The following is a 20,052-nucleotide window of genomic DNA, read 5'->3' as shown; positions in this document are numbered from 1 at the left end:
ATCATGTTTTCTTCGAAGAGTCATGTTCTGTATATGTTATTGTCGCTGGCTGGGTATCTTGGAAGCCATCATCAAGGATTAATTCAAGCCAAAGAAATCCAAGTTATATCGTCTGCGACGATTAAAACGTCATTAGACGTTCAAGTAAAAAGTTCTATGAAGATGTACGGTCACCGAGAGGACATTGCTTCAGAAACAGCAGCTGCAAGCTTTACAACAGAAGCAATTTATTCAACGTTTCACGTGCCAACTGCGCAAATAACCATCCTAGAAAGTGCAACTGCTTCATCAAAAAATTCAAAGCAACCACGGACAACGAAGCAAAGTGTGCATGTCTATTCTTTGGCCTCACATGTCGTCTCGTCCATAACGGTTCTTCCAGGGGCAAGTAGACTTCATTCTTCGGTTCAACCATCTCGCGTAGTATCCTACTCAAGGAATTTCACCACTATTTTCCCGTCAAATTCATCTGGTTATCCCCACAGAAGCGAGAATTCTGCCATCGACGGCTGTTCTGCGGGAAACGTTGGTGAAAAATCGTGCGATACATACGTAACTCGATGGGTCGACTTTTATCTTAATGTAAGTGTTAATACAATGCACGTACGTATAGCGGTACTGCTCATCTGAATCCTAATTATTTATATATAAGTACAGTATTCTCATATTTCAAGGCATTGGTTTTAGTTTTGAAAGCTATTTTAGATTTACAAGCAAAACAGGAAAGAGGCGAACAACGCTTTCAATATTTCATCCAAAACGTCATTTTCGCAAATAACCATTAAATAATCATTTGCAGCTCATCGTCGGATAATAACCGTAATAGTAATTGGTTTGAAACTGATATGGCGAATGCAGAGGAATAAGACCGTCAACAACGCCAATGATTTTCCTGAATATAATAAATAACTTAAAGGGTGAGCGTTTGAAGCATTTCACCGGTAGAATTACTCATACGGAATTGATTTCAGAATTTGAATTATGTATATAGAAGTTCAGAAAGCATTTCATGGTAAAATACTGAAAACCTAAAGTTATTTCCTCTAATTCTTCATCAAAGAATCAATTTGTTAAAATGTACATACAAAAAGCCATACAGTAGAAACTCAGAATATATGTCAAAAGCGCAAAGAAGAGACCGCATCAAATGGCATTTCAAACGAGGATAGTCCTATTTATATTTTCTATTTTGCGTCTGTTTTTTGGCTTTCTTTGCTTATTATCATCAGTCGGTGGGGAAATAATAATATGCAAGCGCACACTTATGATCTGACAAGAGCTTTTAAGCTAAGAGCATATTAGCATAAGCTGAATGACAAAGCTTCAAATTTCGCTTCAAAGTTGTTGTGTATAAACAACAGAAAAAACCTTCAATTGTTAATTAATATTTTAAAACTTAGTTAACGTTAATCGGTTGGGCAGTAAATTTCACGGAGTCTTATGGAAGCCTCAGACAGTTCTGGGTGGATTACTTACGACATTGCAATTTTTTTTCATCAATTTACCCATGCAAGCCATCTCCATAAGATGTTTGTTTCCAAAAGCGCGACAGACTCATATTATCAAAAAGTAACAAAACTGGCTTTTTATTCAGTGATCTGACCCCTCTGATCACTGAATCACTCTGATCACTTCTCTGATCCTCTGATCACTTATTAACACGAGTGTTCCCATGTTAATAAGCTTCAATACGCTTCATATACAAAGATATTCGTGTCTTGATCTCATTTATTGCAGGTTGGAGGGTGGATAATGCTCTCAGTAGTTCTTGTCGGAATTGCCGTCCTGGTCACAACTCACATCCACGGGAGAAAAAGAAGAAAAGAAATCAAACGGTTACCGCAATTGATGTACCGGGAACTGACTCGTAATAGGGGACGCTGGGTGTAGAAAGCGAAGTCGAAGGTGTAGATTAAAAAATATCGGAAATATCGGCAAGACCTACTGAGCCTGTTGCCACGTAGTAATCGTAATGCCTTTACACTCACTATATACTATGAAGTTAACATAGATAACGTCCAAGTGTTAGTTGCATACGATCTCTTCAATGAGAACGCACGCCACAAATGACTTCTTCCAGTTTCATGTAAGATGAATATTTTTATAGAGTGCATGACCAGTAGATTCCTGAATAAGACTAGATCTAACCAAGCTATCGACCGAGTGGAACTAATGGCGCTATCTGTGACTAGTTTGAACCAAGGTCGAATCGGACGTGCCAACTTACACTGAGGTCGCAAGCGTGTTTCTCTGCCGGTCCTGCCATCGAAACTGAGATAGCAGAATTTACATTTACGAGACTTCCGATACACAATCATTGCAGCATCAAACTTCAAGGTCCACAAAAACAAAGAACCCGCTTTTCAGGATTTAGAAATGAGAGACCAGAGTAGAAGGTGAAATAATTACTATCACGTTTTCTCAAAATTAATGCACACATAGGAATCTGCATGTCCATGCCACCGTTTCAAGATGTCAAACGTGGCGTCCTATAGGTCTAGACGTGTTTGTAATGGTAGATAGTAAAATTTGCTAAATTCATATCATGCTTATATATATTTGCTTTGAAAAAATCTATTACAATATGCAATACAAGTTTTTTCTGGCCTGCTTTTGTTCAAATAATAACTCAATAACAGTCATACTGCTTTTACAACTTAAAACTGAGTCTTTTAAGAACAATTTATGATTTTCTTCTTTTTTACAGATAATATTTAAGCCGAGTACAAATATATTGATGAAATCGTATACATTATGCTGAATTTCATTTTGGTGAACTTTACATAGTTGATATTAGCTTCTAAGTGTATTTTTCCCCTGATCGGCTAACACGACACGAGCCCTTAGCAGAAGTAACCGATTTCAAACCTTTAGTACGAGCAACAGTTACTTCTTGTCTTGTGGTATACAATCCTATACCCTATACCAAAAAAATGAAGATGGTGTGGATTCTTTAGGAACCATCATCAAGGCTTGCTATTAAGGAGCCAATTTGTTAGAATCCATAAGGACCATGAAACAGACAATTTTAGAGAAGTTTGTTTTCTAGTTCCTGGCATTTTAATTCCCCTTCTTTTCAGTCCGTGTTTCCCGACAGCAGAAGGATCACATTTTACCTTGTCATATCTTTTGCATCTATTGAGTGTTCATGTAACAGCTGTACCAAGTCAACACATACTCCCTTGTCTTGACACGAATTACAATATTTGATAAGTATCTGGATATAAGTCCTCTAGATATCAGTGGCACCAAGATTTCCTGCTCCACATATAAACCCTCGTAACATACTTCTCCGTCTCCGTCTAGGGACACTTGACGTCGTTTCGTTCGGCCTCAAAGCTTGCAGTTTCTCCTTGCACTTTCTCTCCCTTAAAGACATATTTCGTAGAGAGAATCTTCGTCGTTCCCTTATGAAGGCTTTTCGAACCGAGTCAGCTCTCGCTTCTTTCATTTGCCGTGCAAGATTGATGAATACTTCATCAACACCAATGTCGTTCTTAGCGGAAGTCTCAAAAAACGGACAGGAAAAGGAGGCAGCGATTTTCTTTCCGTCTAGATATGAAACCTCACGGTCATCTTCTAAGTCGCACTATGAAAAGGCAACAGAAAAATAATACAGTGTGTTCAGCGCAAATGTTCAAGTAGGAGTACATGAACGCTGGATTAAATATAGCTCCACCCCAGCCATGATTTCGAAATTTACCTCGAGGCACAAGGATTCATTTGTTACCTCATTATTTTTTGCAAGGTAATATTTCCAGCGTAAATATTTTTACCATTCAGCAGACGATTCTCACATTAGCTGGTCGTCACATCAGTAGACACGTTAACGTTTTTCGAACAACCAGTTACGAAAATGGTGGCCTCCAACCCGAAATCGAAAGGTTAAAGACCGCAGGTTGTATTTGACGTTCTCCTTTGAGTGTTAAGGACAATTCATTTGAAGCGAAGACAAAAAGAATAGCTACCCTTCATAAAAACTCTCTACTCGCTTCCATTCGAAAGGGATAACGAAAGGAAAGATCGCCATCACAGCGACCAACAACAACAACAGATAGACAAAAGCAAACATACAAGAAAAAAAAAGTAAGCCTCACCGTGTTTCCAATCAAGACTATGGGAATTTGTGGTAAAATTTCCCTTTTTCAGTTCTCTAGCAGCGACGATTTGATCATGGAAAGCTTTGCGGGGAGTTCAAGTGGTCAAGCTAACATACAGAAAAAAATATTGAGCCTCACCTTGTTTCCAACCAAGACTAAGGGAATTTGTGGTATAATTTTGTCTTTTTCTCCTCTAGCAGCGATGATTTGTTCATGGAAAGCTGTGACTGAGTGGGAGCTCGAGTGGTCTGTGATGGAGTAAACCAACAGAAATCCGTCGCCACTCTTAATGTATTGATCCCTCATTCGCCGGAACACGTCCTTAAAATAATACGTAGAGAACTATTTAGAGAAAAGTACTAAACCTTGCTCAAGTCGATATCCTTTTGGCGGTTACTTTCATGTCGTCATTACATGCGACTGCTCTTAACTAATGAGCTCCAAAGTTAAAAAAGTTACAGATTTTTGCATGGATGCGATTGTTGCTCTCAACCGACAAGATAAATTGCAGTGCAAGACACTGCAATCAAAACAACTTCTACTGCATGTCAGGAACGTTTTGTCGTACTTCCAGAACCCCTTCTCACTAATTTTAACAACAGATTACCGTGTTTGATTTACAAACACGTTTATCAAATTTGAACAGCTGATATTTTGAGCGTTAGCCCTTCGTGGGAGAGAATCCTGGGCATATTAATCAGTATGACTAATTTACTCCATCAATTTCAAATTAATGATAAACTAAGGGCTTCACTTGTCAGCCAACAAAACAGCAGATCTACTTAGTTGTATCAGCAATATCACTTGGAAGCTTAAACGGAGGAACGGTCGTCTTCCTACACTCTTTTGACCATTGTGTTAAGTGAGCCTTCCTTTTTTGCATACTTACATTTCCTGCCGTGTCGATTAATTCAACTTTTAACGGGCACCCATCCACTTCGATATCAGTTTCGTAGTTGTCCTCTTGAAAATATAACGACAAAAATACAGCATTTTAGAAATAAGATGACATTAAGGTGAAAAATTGTTTTTAAAATTACTTAAGTTCGGTGTCAAAGACAAATTCCAGTTACTAGCTTCACGGTTTGTCTGTAAAATTTGAAAGAGATCTGGAAGGCGGTAAAATAGACATTGAAATTAAAGATCTTACCAAGTCTCGGAAAGCAATTTTAAGAACACCTTTTCTTTTTCAGTAAAGGTTATTTAAGGCACCTCAAAGTTGTTTCAACATCAGTTATGTACTTTAGATTCTGTTCAATTTAGAACTGTTTATATTAATGTTACGCAAAGTACCTCGGAGATCATGATGTTTCAATATTAGTGAACACTGCACTCTACTAAAGGTATATTGCTCATTCCTTAATTCGGTTGTTTGGATAAGAAAATGAGCAATAACGTGTCTTTCTTTTTGTATAAGGTTTAATAACAGTAGCGATAATGATAATGATGAGACTTTGTTCCTGCAGAAGTGCTTATATCCATTTTACCTACGACCCTTTCTTACCATAAAGCTTACGATAATGTATAATCAGTTCTCACATATTAAAACAAAAATGTAAAAAAAAGCACAGGAAACCACATTAAACTACCCAGTAAAACTAATATTTTTATTGTGTCAAACTTTTTCTGACTGGATCATTAGGAAATTTAAAATACTAACAACAATAGTCAAGCTTTCTCACGTCGCGTGTTAAACGTTTCAGATTACTTGTTGCCTACTGAATAATATTCATCAAACACGGTGCGTTAAGGTGGCTTACTACAGTTTTACCAAGACTCAGCAGCGCGTTACGATCGCCTGCCAGTCGTCATGTTTAATCGCGTGTGCAAAAAGGACGCAAGTAATCCTAAGAACAAACGAAAACAACTTCAGCGCTTGATTAATGTTAAACCATTTTGGTATACGTAGCGCTAGTTTCAAAGTGCTTTCAAACAAACTTGTGTTTAGGCCTAGGAACAATAAAATATGCCGAAACAGGTCGATAAACAACTGGTAAAAGAGTTCCAATTTAATCTTGCTTTCACGCATGGCGTTCCATGAGCGGGCGCTTAAATGAAAAGTATGCGCAATTTAATTCTCGTCCAAGGTTGTAAAAGCGAAACCTTGATCCAAGATTGCTCGAAAACCCACCGTACAACCCATGATGATATTTGCACAGTTGATTTGTAGGGGTGAATCGCGTTTAGGGCCGAAATTTTAAAAAAACATCTGTAAGACAGATTTTGCGCTATTGTTGAAGTAGGCAAAATTTCACATTTTCTTAGTTTGCAACAAAAAAAAAAAAAAGATTTTTATTTTACTTGGCATAAATGTTTAATCATAACCAAATACTAATTCCTGAAATTTTGAATTGGGGTCATACGGGTGGATTTTGAGAAAAACATAATTAAACCCACTAGTACCCATTCTCTCCTTAGGTACTCGGTTGTTCAGTTTGGTTATTTGTTGCGTTTCCCATACAATGGTACAACAGTAATTAGGGAAGGGAAAACATCTTGAAAAATTTTTCAAAAGAGTTAAAAACTGGGCTCCGATACTCCATCAAAACTGTAGTAAGCCACCTTCCTTAAATCACATTTCCAAGCAAACTGACTCGTGATGCTGTTAAAAAAATTTAAAAAGGTTTTTCCTTTTGATATAAACTCCTGAGTATGTAGTTCGAGGAAAAAAGAAACGTTAACAAAAAAACAAGCAAGAACATACTGTGTATACAAGATTTAATTTCATCGTTAATTTCCCTTCAGACGGTTTATCCTCTTTTGAAAAGACAAATGATAGTCAGAAAATTCCTGTCACTAATTGATCAGTTCCCGCCCGTCAAAGTAAGCTAAGTGGGTACAGACAACTTTCTGAAAGCGGACACATTTTTTAAGGTAGAGAGCCAACATTTTTTAATTTCTAAGTAAAATTGCAACTTACAATAAAGCAGAGATTGAAAGGGCAACTGAGATTATCACATACGTTGTTTCCCTACCGCAGAACTAATATCAACATGCATGATCCGATTACATGAATCTTCACTGTTTTAACGATAACGTAGCGAAAACTGTATGGAAAGTATAACAAAGATTTAACAAGACTTGCAAAAATAACGATCTTGCTGCAGTTCTGACTTCATGCATCTCTCAGTATGGCTTCTTAAATAATAGGCCACATCAACTCTATAGAAAGCGAACAGCAGAAGCTGAGCTCGAGGATGTGCGCCTCTTTTAACTATGCAAGTACTTCTGCTTCAGAAGTGTTCTAGTGTGACTTGTAACAAAGAACTGCTCTCTTGTCGGGACTATATGAATGCGAGTACACTGACTCAAATGTCAATGAATACTGCCAACGAATAAAAGTAGAAAATACAAATTCAATATACAACCTGACCACAAAACATTTCACAAGTTTTACTAATAATTTCAGCAAACAAAGGAACCACTAGGTGTAGCGCACAAGTTGCGTTCGCGCACAAAAGAAAACAAATTAAACTCTGCTGGACTCTTTCAAGTGCTAATTTTATTTGTTTATAAAACTCGATAATTGAAGTCAGAAATGCGCATCGATCGATCTGAAATGTCATCACACGTATCTATCTGGCTGTTTATGCGGTCTACTGACACTTCACAAATCTGACCATCTTACCTATTGTTGGGTCATAAGTGCTCGAGAACTCCTTAGACACGTAGCGAATACTCAGCGCTGCAAATCAAGATAAAGTAGAATCAACAAGGGAGTAAGGTAGGTGTATAATGAATAACTCAAACGTACGTAATGTACTAGTGTAATAACGGTACTTCTAGACCCATAAAACCTGTGGAACAAAAATGCTTTCAAGATGTGGGCGAGATTCGATGTTAGGTTTGATTCAAGCTTATTAAAGCGCCGCTTGCTTGAAAAGACGTTTATAGCAACAAAGCAACCCTTAGAGTGAAATTGCTATATGCTTCCTCGTACCAAGCCAACATCATATCTTGAATTATTTGTTGGCATTTCAGCGCATGAAAACCATTGTTTCCGTTTATCAACTTTGACAAGCATTCGATGCATTGAAGAAACTTTTAAGCAGAGACATAACTCTAACGAAAGGGATAATTTACTTTTCCACTCACATCTGGAAAACAAAACTTAGTTTTCAAGATCAGCAGTGCTTGGGAAGTAATCATTTTAAAAAAGCTCTTTTAAAAGGGCACTCAAACACCAAGTCGCCTAACCTCAATTTAAACAAGTCTTGTAAGACTTTGAACGTTTCAAGTACGTTTAATTTAATCTTACTGTACGGATGATCAAGTAAACAACGACGGAAAGTGCGCTTTTCGGCTGGGATAACAAAATAGGGCATCATCTAGCTATCCGTGGACGTCTTCGGGACCACAAGGTCATCGACGTTAATTGAAGCTTTTAGATTAGATCCTTCCTTTATGTTCTCCAATCCACGATGGATTTCTCATGGAAAAAGCAAATGACTATGGGAATCAAAAAAGGATTTCACAGGAAGATCGCCACAACCACAAAAATTAGTTTAAGTAGAACTGGGAACGTACTGTGACAAACAGACCGCTCAAAGAAGCGCACTCGGTTGACGACCTTCAAGGTAACAAGGGTTTTTTGAAACGCCTGTATTTAGGGATATAAGTGATCCGTCTTCTTAATAAATTCGTGACCTAACTCGAGAGGCAAATCTGTTTTGCAGCAAATGAAGTAGTGAGTCTAATTTGGTAGATTTTGTCGATAGATCAGAGCAGCGAGGATTCCGGAAATCGAAGAAGGCACTTAAAATTCTCAGAGTTCAAGAATTAGAGTACAGTTATCAACATCAAAAAGTGAGTAAGCGTGCTTTCATCACGCCCATCGACATGTTATGAATAGCCACTGATAAAATAGAAGAACTGAAGTCATTAATCTCAACATTATCGTGATGAGCAAGTCATGTATATTAGTCTTTTTCTAGCGTGATTTTCCTTAAGCCGCTTTTCGATTCGATAACACGAAACATTGGAACGTGATGATAACATGCTTCAGCAAAACACCACGCAATATCCCTCTCTGCGTGATAGCTGCTATATTTTTTTTATGAATAGACAACAAGGTACTGAACAACAGGCGCCGAAAGAAAAAAAAGAGACAACTTTGTGTGTTTCACACAATGTGCTTCAAAATTAATTTAACTAATTTTGTTAATTATGATGGGTAAACACCATTTTGTGTCAATAGTAATAAGTGTATATTGGTCTTAATAACTTGGTGCTTGCTCCCTTGCTCAATACCAGTGTCTTCTGTTCTTTTAATGCTTACAAGGTTGACCTTTTAGCCATAACATAATACCAGCAAAGGATCACAATTAAGTTAGCAGGTTGTCGCAGAAGGAAACGAGAAAAGAAATTACATGAGTTTAACCTCCCACTTTCGTCATATCACGTTGCTGCGGAAACAAAGTAACTACACAATAACCGACCGCGGTTATGATCAAGGGAAGTCAGTTTGCTTGCATATAAAAGACCATTGTTCCTATCATACTTTGGAACTATTTACATATTGTGATATGGCAAGATAACACTCACAGTCCCGTATTCAGTACAGTGTTTATCATATACTCATCAATCATGCAAGGGGTAATTTAGTCAAAGTTTTTCAAAAGTGATTGTTTATAAATGTATTCGTTAAGCGTACTAAAACGAGGTTGTTTCATACACGAGACTTTTGGGGACTGACTGAGAAAAAGTTTCCTCGTTGATCCACAAGATTTAAAGCAACACAACATTCGCACAAGATTTAGATCAAAACTGAGCAAAATACGTTTCCCCTTCGTCTTGGACAAAATTGGGAAAATTCAACTCCTATCATTAAGATTCGTCGATGCTTTCTTCACCAGTTTTATTCACTTAGGTTTTTAATTATAGGTATTGAAATTATCCTTTTGTATCTAGTAAGACTGTTTTTCTTGGTGAGCATTCCAAAACTCCAATTAATTAATTAGTCATCCAGGCATTTAACCACATCTTCTATTGTCCTTTACTTATATGTTTTTTGTTGACTTCGAATTGGCTGAAATCGAACTGTGCCATAAAAATTACTAGTTTACCTTGGTAAACAAATATTTGAAAATGTTTCATTGTTAACATTGAAAACAGGGCCACCACTCGGTTAAGTGTGTGATTACTCAGGATCGAAGAAGTGATTTTCCACATGAGTGAAAACTGGTTCGGTAATCCATCAAATGCTGTAGTTAACAAAAAAAGCTGACAACATGACGTTAATTCTCGCATTAATCTTCGTGTGGGCTATATCATCTTTTAGCGTATAGTCAAGATCTTTTTGATGAGGAAAATAATACTGAAACAAAAAGAAATACGTCTACTAGTTCCATGAAACAATCACTGAATATTGCTTTTTTGTTCTATTAATGAAAAAACTTAGTCATCGGCAGCATCATGTCTACGTTCAGAACAAAACAAGCCAGGATAACTGTCGTCGGACTTTCGATCATTATTCATAATTATTTGCTACAGGTATCTGGAAACCCTAGCTGCAATAATATCAGTGTACGACTTTGCAAATTTTAACCTCACGCGAAAATCAGTATATAACGCAAGTTACGAAAAATGTTTCACGTGCTGGAATGCTCATAGTACTTTTATCACTAATTTTACCAAGAATATTTGAGGCAGCGGCAAACACATGGCTCAGATGGCTGACAGTGAACGTTTATAAAGGTAATGGTAAGCACGTTAGGTTACTGTTTGCTTTTTTTATGTCTATTTTTAACGCACTATGCTTCACATGAAAACAAGGTATTCGCACTACAACAGCATCTGAGTAATGAGTCTAGTGAAATAAAATTCTCGAAGGGAACCTTCCAGTACTGAGTATGGAGATGATCAGTAAAACCACCGCAAAACCAATATCTTTGTGGTTAACTGTCTTAACTACTTCTTCGAATCAAATCGTGGGTGAGATTATATATAGTAACGAAAAATAGTTTCTCGGAAAAGGTTCAAGACGTTAATTTTTATTTCAGAAAGTATTCCCAGTTGCTGAAATGTGCAATTACCTCTGATAAAAGCTAAGATGAATGACAGTCATAAAAGCATACCGACACTTAATCAGATAAATTTGATTTGACAGATAATAATTTATGGTTCCCAAAATGGCTGCTAAATGTTCGAGACATATCTAATAACTAAACTGTTTTAACAGTTTAAAACTTTTCTTCACTTCTAAGAGTCACTTTATTGCTTAATCATCTGCCAAGAACACGAGCTCTAATAGGACGAACGAACAGATTTTCTGGCAGTGCGTTTGATTATAACCTATGCCATGCACTTATCTCGGAAAGCAGATGTCTACGGATAAAAAAAGTTACGATTATCGAGTTTCCTGTTTATGTTTATTTACATGTATATCATTTCGATTACAGGAAGAGATTTGCATGGATAAAACCTTATGATGATGTGATTTATCACGTTTTAAACATGATGTGAAATCATGCTGTGTGAGTACTTGTAAACTACAAAACCGGTTATGCACTTCACAACTTCTCAATGCTATCAGTACAGTGATTCTGTAAGAGGATTAAAAAAATTTCTTTCCATCAGCCATGGGTATTTCGAGACAGGGTGTATTAAAGAGTGGGTGTTTATCCTGTGCGTGGCGAGTATTAGAATACTCTAGTCGCATCATATCGACAAGATTGATTAGTTTGGACTAAGAACAAATTTATTATCCAAAATAGGCGACGATACAACTTGAAGAGAAGCCAAACACGAGTTTATGCCAGACTCTACATAACAAACTTATAGACGTCGTTGATGACACCAGTTAACTTACAAATTAGAAATTACTGTACCGCGCCATGATGCAAGGGTCAACCAGGACCAACTAGGATTATAACCAGCAAACTGATGATTCCATTTAATCCGTTCTTGATTTAAAACAAATTACAAAGCATCCTTTTGTTTTTCGTTCATTCCATGACTGCGGTTAACCGAAGAACTCGATATGAAATTCTCTATTCACCCTGCTGGCATCATCAGACTTAGGGTCCTTGGGGCAAGCATTGGACTGAGAAAGACAAATTCAAGAACCCTAATCAACTCATTGTGGAAATTGAGTCGTAGAAGGTTCATGTTGACTTGAAGGAACGGATAGACACCTGAATTCGAAGACAGAAACATCAACAGGTAATACGCAAACATTTAGTTGTACTTTAATAGCATTTAGCAAACGTCGCTTTGAGTAATTTTAAAAAGCTAATTTGGTCAATTGACGCTGAAAGATTTCAGACACTGTCTGTACAACTTGGTAATCTAAACATTTACTATATACAACGTCAGCAAACACTTTCTGAAAATGGCAATGACGCCATTCAAAAACAGTATTCGATTTCTAATATAAGTTCTGGCTTTGGGCAACAAGCGGGTTTTTGTGTTTATTGCCCAGCCAGTGCGTAATTTCACTCTTTATGGATCGATTGAAACGATAAGCAGTAGACAACAATATTGTTTTCGGCGGGAACTGAAGAAATGTCTCCCAGTGTATGGACTGATTTTACCGTAAGTTCACACTTTTGTGTCGTTTTTGCACTGTGCTTCTCCTATTTTTGTCTTGCATAGTAGTTTCCTATTTTATTGCTTTGAAACAATCGCTGTTTTTCACTTGGCACGGCTGGTGACTGGGAGAAATTGTCGCCAAAAATGCTTGCTAGTGTTGTCCAATTAAGATTATTTCGTGAATAGGTCTGAATGCAGCTGTTTTAATTGAAATATGGTTTTCATGTATCGAGGTTTTAGCGTAAACCGAACGTGTTCGAGACTGATTTCAAGGGTTTCTTTTATAAGAACTGAATCTGGGTGCTGGAAATAATCTGTTATAAGTTACCTGCCGTTCTATTTGAAAAAGCTTTTATTCTTGAGTCGTTTAAACAGACTTGACTTGAAGCGAACTTGGAACATTTGACGATTATTGACTACAAGGCAGCCAGACATTTCATAACTAAATTACATGTCATTTACCTCATCATGGGGTTGAAGCATGCCAATAATGAATGTTGCATTAATATTATGTTCCCCTGTTTTATATATTTTCACTAAAAGTACTAAAATAGCTTACGGTCATTCGAAACGTCCTAAAAAGGGCACTACATTTCCGCAAATCAATATGTTTGTTGTTAATGTTTTTGTTGTTGTTATTTTTGTCTTCGTGATAAAATAGGGTGTAAGCGAGTTACAACGAATATATTTTCAACTTCCAAGCTTTTGTGAACTCTTGGAAAGGTCGGCGTTTATCGTATATAAACGCAATGTTTGCACAGCTCAAGTGCTCTTTACAAATTGGATAAAAGAGTTAGGTCACTTAAAGATTTAAAGTCGAAGAACTCGGACACTATTGTGGTACATGCCATTACAACAAATCAGTTGAATTGCACAAGATGTTATACTGAAAAAATACACTGAATTTCATTCAAAAATTTCGTCGTTGTAAATGCACCAACGTCGCGACGGTACTCTAAAGCCAATGTTGTGTTCTCTCAGCACGTGGGCCTTCTACACGTACCACACTTATGGAGTTCAGTGGACCAAACCCTACGGGATTGGTGTTGTATTTCACTAGCCAAACCCAATCAATTTGCTTCCCAAAATAGGACTCAAAGCGGACACCTTTTCCTGCGTGGTTGTACAGTGTAATCAAAATAACGTGAAACAAGCAAAACCAGTTTTGGATTTTCCACTCGGCATAATCAACAATATTTCTCGGACATTTAGGCCTGGATTTCGCTTAGCAAAGGCATATATCGCTATTGGGGACTCCCACAGCACAAACATAAGCACAACATCACTGTTTAGTCAGTAGTGAGGACGTGCATAACAAAGGCATAAGCACAAGCAGAACAAAGGTTTTTGTTCCTCTTAGGCTTGTCCTTAACGCTTATGCCTATATCATGTCAAGTGTTGTGAGCATAAGCATAAGCATAACCTCGCATTTTATCCTGTTTTACTTCATCGAGGAAGTATGGAATTGAAAATAAGGCATTAATATCGATTCTGCGCATGTATACGTGTTTATGTTCCTGTTGTGGGCGTCCTCACTACCGTTATGCTTGTGCTTGAGCTTAAGATTCCAGGCATTTGAGGCTGATTTCCCTGAACTGTTTGCAACATATATCTGACGCACCCTCCGCTTATCCAAAACGGTTTCCATCAATTGACGGAAATCGGTCAGGTTTTTCAGAATAACCCAGAAACCCAGGAAAAGGGACTTTAGGGGGGGATGGTCCTGGGCCGTCCCCTTTAGGAGCTTGTCGCTTGTTGTCTCGAGAAATCAGTCACCATTTATCCCAGATCCGCGACTGCTGTTGTAGGTTGAGCCCCTGGTCTCCACAGTAAGCTGAAAGTTTACAGGTCATCAAAAATAAACTGATATATGTTATTGACAATGAGTCTCTTGCTAGCATTTGTTTGCTTAGATTAAAATGACTAAATATGCTACAAAGTTTAAACGAATCATTTTTAGCGTGGTTTGGCTTGTTAGCGCGATGCCCAGAATACAGAGTTGAAGAACTTCCGTCAATGGCCGTCTTATCACTTTCAGTTTTCTGTTCAACACAGCGAACCACTCCAGGGCAACATATTATACGTTCGTGCCTGGCGTCAAAGATTATCCGAAAAGGTTTCAGGGTTACAGAAGGTTACATCTGTATTAAATCAGATAGCATAACTGAGATTCGTAAATCCTAGCATAATGTTGGCATGACCAGAACCATTAAGCAAATGATTCAGTTCATGGGTTCTACTGAAAACATAGTTTATGATAAGATAGTATTTCCTCGAATTTCCTTTTCATGAACCGTGACTTGACAGTTCTTCGGTGAAACGTGAAAATGATCGTTGTGAAGTGTGATCCACCAAATAGCCTCGAACCGTGATTTACTAACAACAATGAACCGCAAAACTAAAATTGAGTTTGATTTTGTCTCGAAAAGTGTAGTTTTGTGGCCATCGCGTGAAAGATCCCGAACTCGACAAAATTATACGTGAGACGTTTTTATTTTCGTTGGCAAGAACTTCCGAGTCGCGTGACTCTCTAGCTGGGCCTATATTAGACCCGTCAATCAAACAGATGTCTGGTGCTGTCAAAACAAATCCGACCCAGAGCTCGCAATTTGAAATCTCCTTATTGATTTTTGCTTATTTCTCTCATTCATACTTTGGAGAATTTAGCGCTACATAAGAAGAATTACATCAAGTTCAGTGACACCGAATGAATGGCCTCCTGTTCGATTGACGGTGTGATAATATCAGATGCGAAAATAAAAGCAAAGTACCCTCATTCTTGAGAATGAAGGGATTAACTGACTGAACATAACCGTGCTCAGGGATTTTTTAAATGGCAACGCGTATCTCGATTGTAGCTCTAAACAAGAACATTGCGTGCATGCAAACAAAGTTGAAGTGATCGTAATCTGTGGTGAACGTGTTGCATAGTTTACATGACAGGTTATCATGCAGTCTTCCTACTTGACAACGAACTGGTTCAGATGTAGGACCATGTAGTGCTACCAGAGTATCCATAAAAAAATTGTATGCCTTGTATTAGCAGAAGTTTTAATACCAACATTTCGCGAAAGTCCACTGTTTTGGGGATAATTTCGAATCAGCTGATCGCTGCCTCGATTCAACAACGCTACAGATCACAGAAGTGAATTATTTCAGTACGTTATAGTCTTACCGGACTTCCCAACTCCTGCGTCGCCGAAAACGATCACCTTAAAAGGTTTATCGTGATCCTCATTCATCTTCCTGAAGATTGCCTCACAAGATGTCGTTCTACATTTAGCGCGTCTCCACTACCAAACCTGACACTATTTCACTGTCTTTGGCCTCCAACCAAAATGCTAGTACGATTCACCTTGAAACTGTAAACGAACACGACCACTAGGCCCAAAGGTGAACAGATTTGCATCAGAGTTGGTTCACATCCGAGCAATCCAATCGAAATCTAACGCTGGCGCCTAAGATGCAGCTTCTCGAGGTTGCAGCAACATTAAATGTATGCAGAAGTAAAATTCTGACCTCTAGAAGGAGTCGTCGCGTGATGGACAGCGTGAGCTTCATTACAGTGACATTTGATTGACAAGGAGTATTTGATATCGAACCACGTAGGAAATTGCAGAGATCGGTGCCTTTTTTTTTGTACCGGAAAAAGAAAGAGAATGATGACCCGATATCAAGAACTGTTTAGTCTTGCCAATTCTACTCACTCCACGCACATTCTGTACCAATTTTACTTACTTTTATTTACCTTATTCATCCGTTAGTTTGTTTTGGAATGCCCACATTATAAACGTCATCGCTTCTGCATGCGTTGCGTGCCATTTGTAAGTTACTTCTAACTTTTCATATCAATCTAAGGACCACCCCGCAGTTTATCGGGCGTTCGATAACCGGAAATGGGCCGTTTAATGAGAGAGGCCTGTTTGCCTCGACTGCTTCTGAGCGAGCTGCTTCCTGTATTGATATAATTATAATCATGAAATGCTGCGTTCTTACGTAAACTTTGAGGAAAGTTGATGCGCGTCGCCTGATCTGAAATACTATGCACACTCTTTTAGCTACACCACTTATGCAGTTCATCGATAAAGACGATAAACTACTAAATAATTCACCCCCTCCCTTGTTCGGAATTCATGACTCGTAAAGAATAAAATTAATCGATTAATCAAGGTTAGATTTCTATCGGTTAGATTATCAGAGAATATAGAGTTTCTCAGACGCGAAAGGGAATGCAGTCACTACTCGCCTAAATGACACCCCGCTATTACCGACAAAAGCTACATCCCCGGCCAAAACTACAAAGAAACGTATGGAAACAACTCCCGCTATTAAGAAATTGCGCACACTTCATGTGATCCCAACTAATTTCATTGTTCGCTTTTCGTCACAACAGACTTGGACGTATTGAATGACATAATTATTCTACAGTCTTGGAATGTTTACTAGTTTGTACACTGTGTCTCAAAAACTATAATATAGTCTATTTTACCATTAAATATAAAAGAGCATAGAGCAGTAAAAGTTATATCTGTTATATGTGACACTTCACAACCATCTATCCCGCTATTGCGGACTCACGCTATAGCCAAAAGAACTCAAAGGCGGTGCCGACAAACTTCCCGAGCGTGTCCGCTAAAACAAGGGTTGACTGTACGGGGAGACTAAAAATTGAGTTGGGTGGAATTCCGAAAGACCAGAATAGACAGTTGTAGACAATAGTTCCTGTTGTTGCAACTCCTGCTGCTGCTCAGTATTGCTGTTACTGTCATTTGACGGATCTATCCGGCAGAATTCGATTTCCAAATGTGGTTAATTGGCACGAAGACACTTCGAAAATCGTCTCTAGTGCACTCCCACTTCCCTTTGGATTCGTAACAAATGCTAATTGGCCGATATTAGTCCAGCTGTTAAGGGACAAAATCGTTCGTTTTTTGATAAAAGCATCAAACTTGGCAGGGTAGCTAACCTCCATAAGACAAATATTTCCTGATATGGAGCCATGCCAAATTTGCTTCCAGAATCATGGAATGGGCATGTCAAAAATATAGTATACAAGACCCTTACATGGGAACGAGGCTGATTCAAAATACCGCTTATTTTGGCCTTCTGGGACTACTATGCCTAGTATCTTGCTTTTCTTTTAATACAACAAATTAACTAATGCTTTTGAGTCTTAAATGATGTCACGTGACGTGATAGTCACGTGACCATTATTTTCAATTACCAGCAATAGGCACTGATGAAATCATTACCATTTTTTACGTGCCAATTTTATCATTTGCAATGTAGATTCTATTGTCTAGAGTAGGAAATTCAAACCTTAAATGTATGTTTGGGATGTACCAAAAACTTAATATCAGAACTATGCATCAAATCGAGGCCGAGATACAGAGTCAATTTATATAGGTTTCATTGACATGATTTTCGTGAGTTACTTGCTTAGTGTGATTGAGACACCTTCTATTTCCCGTTTGAGACTTTCAAATATGCTGGAATAGATCAGGTATGTTACAATAAACACTTGCTGAACTTTTTGGTCTGAAGGAAACGTTTTGAAAAACAGCTTTCATTGGCTATAACGTTCCTATGCCTGCCTTTAAAAACACTAGCTGGAAAAAGGTTCTTTTAGTTGCAATTTCCACCACAATTGCACAAACCGGTACAGTCAAGATTAGTCTTCAAGCATATGTTAATAACTTACAACAATATTCTACTTATAAACCTGATTTCCATGAATGCCGTGTGTTTAAAAATTACGATAGAGAAAGCGTTTAAATTGACTTAATGAACCAAACTCTCTAATGTTACAGGGTAAGCTATTGCAAAGGGTTGCACCGCTGTAAAACTATTTTTCATGTAGTTAGTTCTCGGAAAGGGAACAACAAGTTTGTTAACCGAGTCCCTCAGAGCATAATTTGATTCATTTCGCCTTACAAATTTAGAAGTGAGATATTCGGAAACCAGACCGTTTAAAGACTTGAAAACCATTAATTAGGGCTTTCTGAATTTGATGTTGAAATTGCAAGTCTTTCCAGCTGAGTCTGTAAAACAAGGAATCGACATCAGCGTCACAGCCCGGTGAAGTTATTACTCGTGCAGTACAGTTTTGTTGTTTTCGTACCTTGTTAGATAATGTTTTGCCACAATTACCCCAGACTAGGTTGCAGTAATCAAAGTGAGGTTGAACTAGAGGCACAAATGGCTTAACTCGCTTTAGGGCTCCAATTGCAGTTCTAAGCGATCTTTTTGCACATTTTATCAGTGTGGGAATGCCATGTTAGATTTTCATTGATATATACTCCAAGTGATTTCACAGAGGAAACTTGTTCAATCGGAACATTACCAATGGAGAGTTCGAGTGTATCAGATAGAGTACTTAATCTTTGCCTGGAGCCGATCAACAGAAATTCCGTTTTTGTAGCGTTCAAGGGAAGTCTGTTAGACACAAGCCATTTGCTTAGCTTTTCAAGGTCGTGATATAGACTAGACTGAATCAGACGCAAATCAGAACCAGCATATTAAAGTGATGTGGGTGTCATCATCATGCATTCTAGGTACGCTAAACGATAGACAGTTACGCAAATCGTTAATATAAATTAGAAATAAAAGAGGACCAAGGATGGTTCCCTGTGGCACACCACATTTAAGAGTAGTTAAGTCAGAGAGAAAGCCATTAACGGAGCACCGTTGTGTGCGATTAGTCAAATATGATTTAAACCAATCAAGAGTTTTCCCATGAGTTCTGCACCGAAATTAGTTATATCCCGTTAAGCCAGACTTTCGTGCGGAAATTTTCCAACTTTGATTTTTTTCTGAGAATTTTACCACTGCAACCTGATGAGTTAGTTATGTCAGAAATGTAAAAAAAAATGGGGGTTCACCGAGAACATGTCCGAAAGAACACCGTAAATCTGAAAAAATCGGGCTTCGTTAGCGAATAAGGCCACAGTGTCTGTAAGCCCAAAAATATTGCAAGTAGATCTTTGAAATGAAATTTTCTCTGCCAAATATTGTTTCAGTGGACCTATTAGGTAAATTTAGTAAACTGGTGAGGTTCCTTAAAGAACAAGTTCGCATTAAGCGACCATAGTTTCACGCGCCTTGCAGCCGCAAGATGGCAGGATCCGATGTCCCATGGGCAGAAATCTTTTTAACTTCCCACATTGATTTTCTGTTCATTTTTGGACGATCTGGAGATAATGGTAAATAAAATCTGTTTCTGGAAAGAAAAGTAGGGGTCACGGAACGTCCAAGATCGTTAAATCCAGGCAAAGCTATAGCAATAGCCATCTGTCCTATCATTGCTTATTTTATTTCTTAGCGCGAGCTCTCATGCATGACGTGACTTGTGAATTTGCATGCGCAGTAAGGATGCGCAGAAACAATTAGTGCGATAAGTGCTAAACAATTAGGTGGCTCC

General features: G+C 38.0%; 3 protein-coding genes across 8 annotated transcripts in view; 2 read left to right on the top strand and 1 right to left on the bottom strand.

Annotated features, from left to right (window-relative positions):
- Positions 1–3: 3 nt before the first annotated feature.
- Positions 4–2,748, top strand: LOC110043922 (uncharacterized). The gene is made up of 2 exons (XM_020749461.2): positions 4–582; positions 1,738–2,748. The coding sequence occupies exons 1-2, from the start codon at positions 4–6 to the stop codon at positions 1,888–1,890; spliced, it is 732 nt and encodes a 243-aa protein (XP_020605120.1). The 3' UTR covers positions 1,891–2,748.
- LOC110043758 (ras-related protein Rap-2b-like) lies at positions 1,711–17,055 on the bottom strand. The gene is made up of 5 exons (XM_020749296.2): positions 15,808–17,055; positions 7,729–7,785; positions 4,990–5,063; positions 4,239–4,421; positions 1,711–3,589 (listed from the first exon to the last, which is right to left on the bottom strand). The coding sequence occupies exons 1-5, from the start codon at positions 15,872–15,874 to the stop codon at positions 3,233–3,235; spliced, it is 738 nt and encodes a 245-aa protein (XP_020604955.1). The 5' UTR covers positions 15,875–17,055; the 3' UTR covers positions 1,711–3,232.
- Positions 7,749–20,052, top strand: part of LOC110043018 (neuropeptide FF receptor 1-like) — a 46,134-nt gene continuing 33,830 nt past the window's right edge. For 4 of the 6 annotated variants that reach the window (XM_020748754.2, XM_020748611.2, XM_020748889.2 and 1 more), the window contains exon 1: positions 11,591–12,263. The gene's annotated coding sequence lies outside the window, so the exon portion shown is untranslated. Of the gene's footprint in view, positions 7,825–11,590; positions 12,264–20,052 lie in introns of those variants that run through there. The other 2 variants (XM_089295431.1, XM_020748681.2) reach the window with 2 other exon arrangements.

This window comes from Orbicella faveolata, unplaced genomic scaffold, assembly GCF_042242905.1.
Source record: "Orbicella faveolata isolate gen_17 unplaced genomic scaffold, um_ofav_v1 contig_26, whole genome shotgun sequence".
Classification (NCBI taxonomy): Eukaryota; Metazoa; Cnidaria; class Anthozoa; order Scleractinia; family Merulinidae; genus Orbicella; species Orbicella faveolata.
The sequence above is the reverse complement of the archived record's forward strand: the minus strand, read 5'-3'. Positions and strand labels throughout refer to the sequence as shown.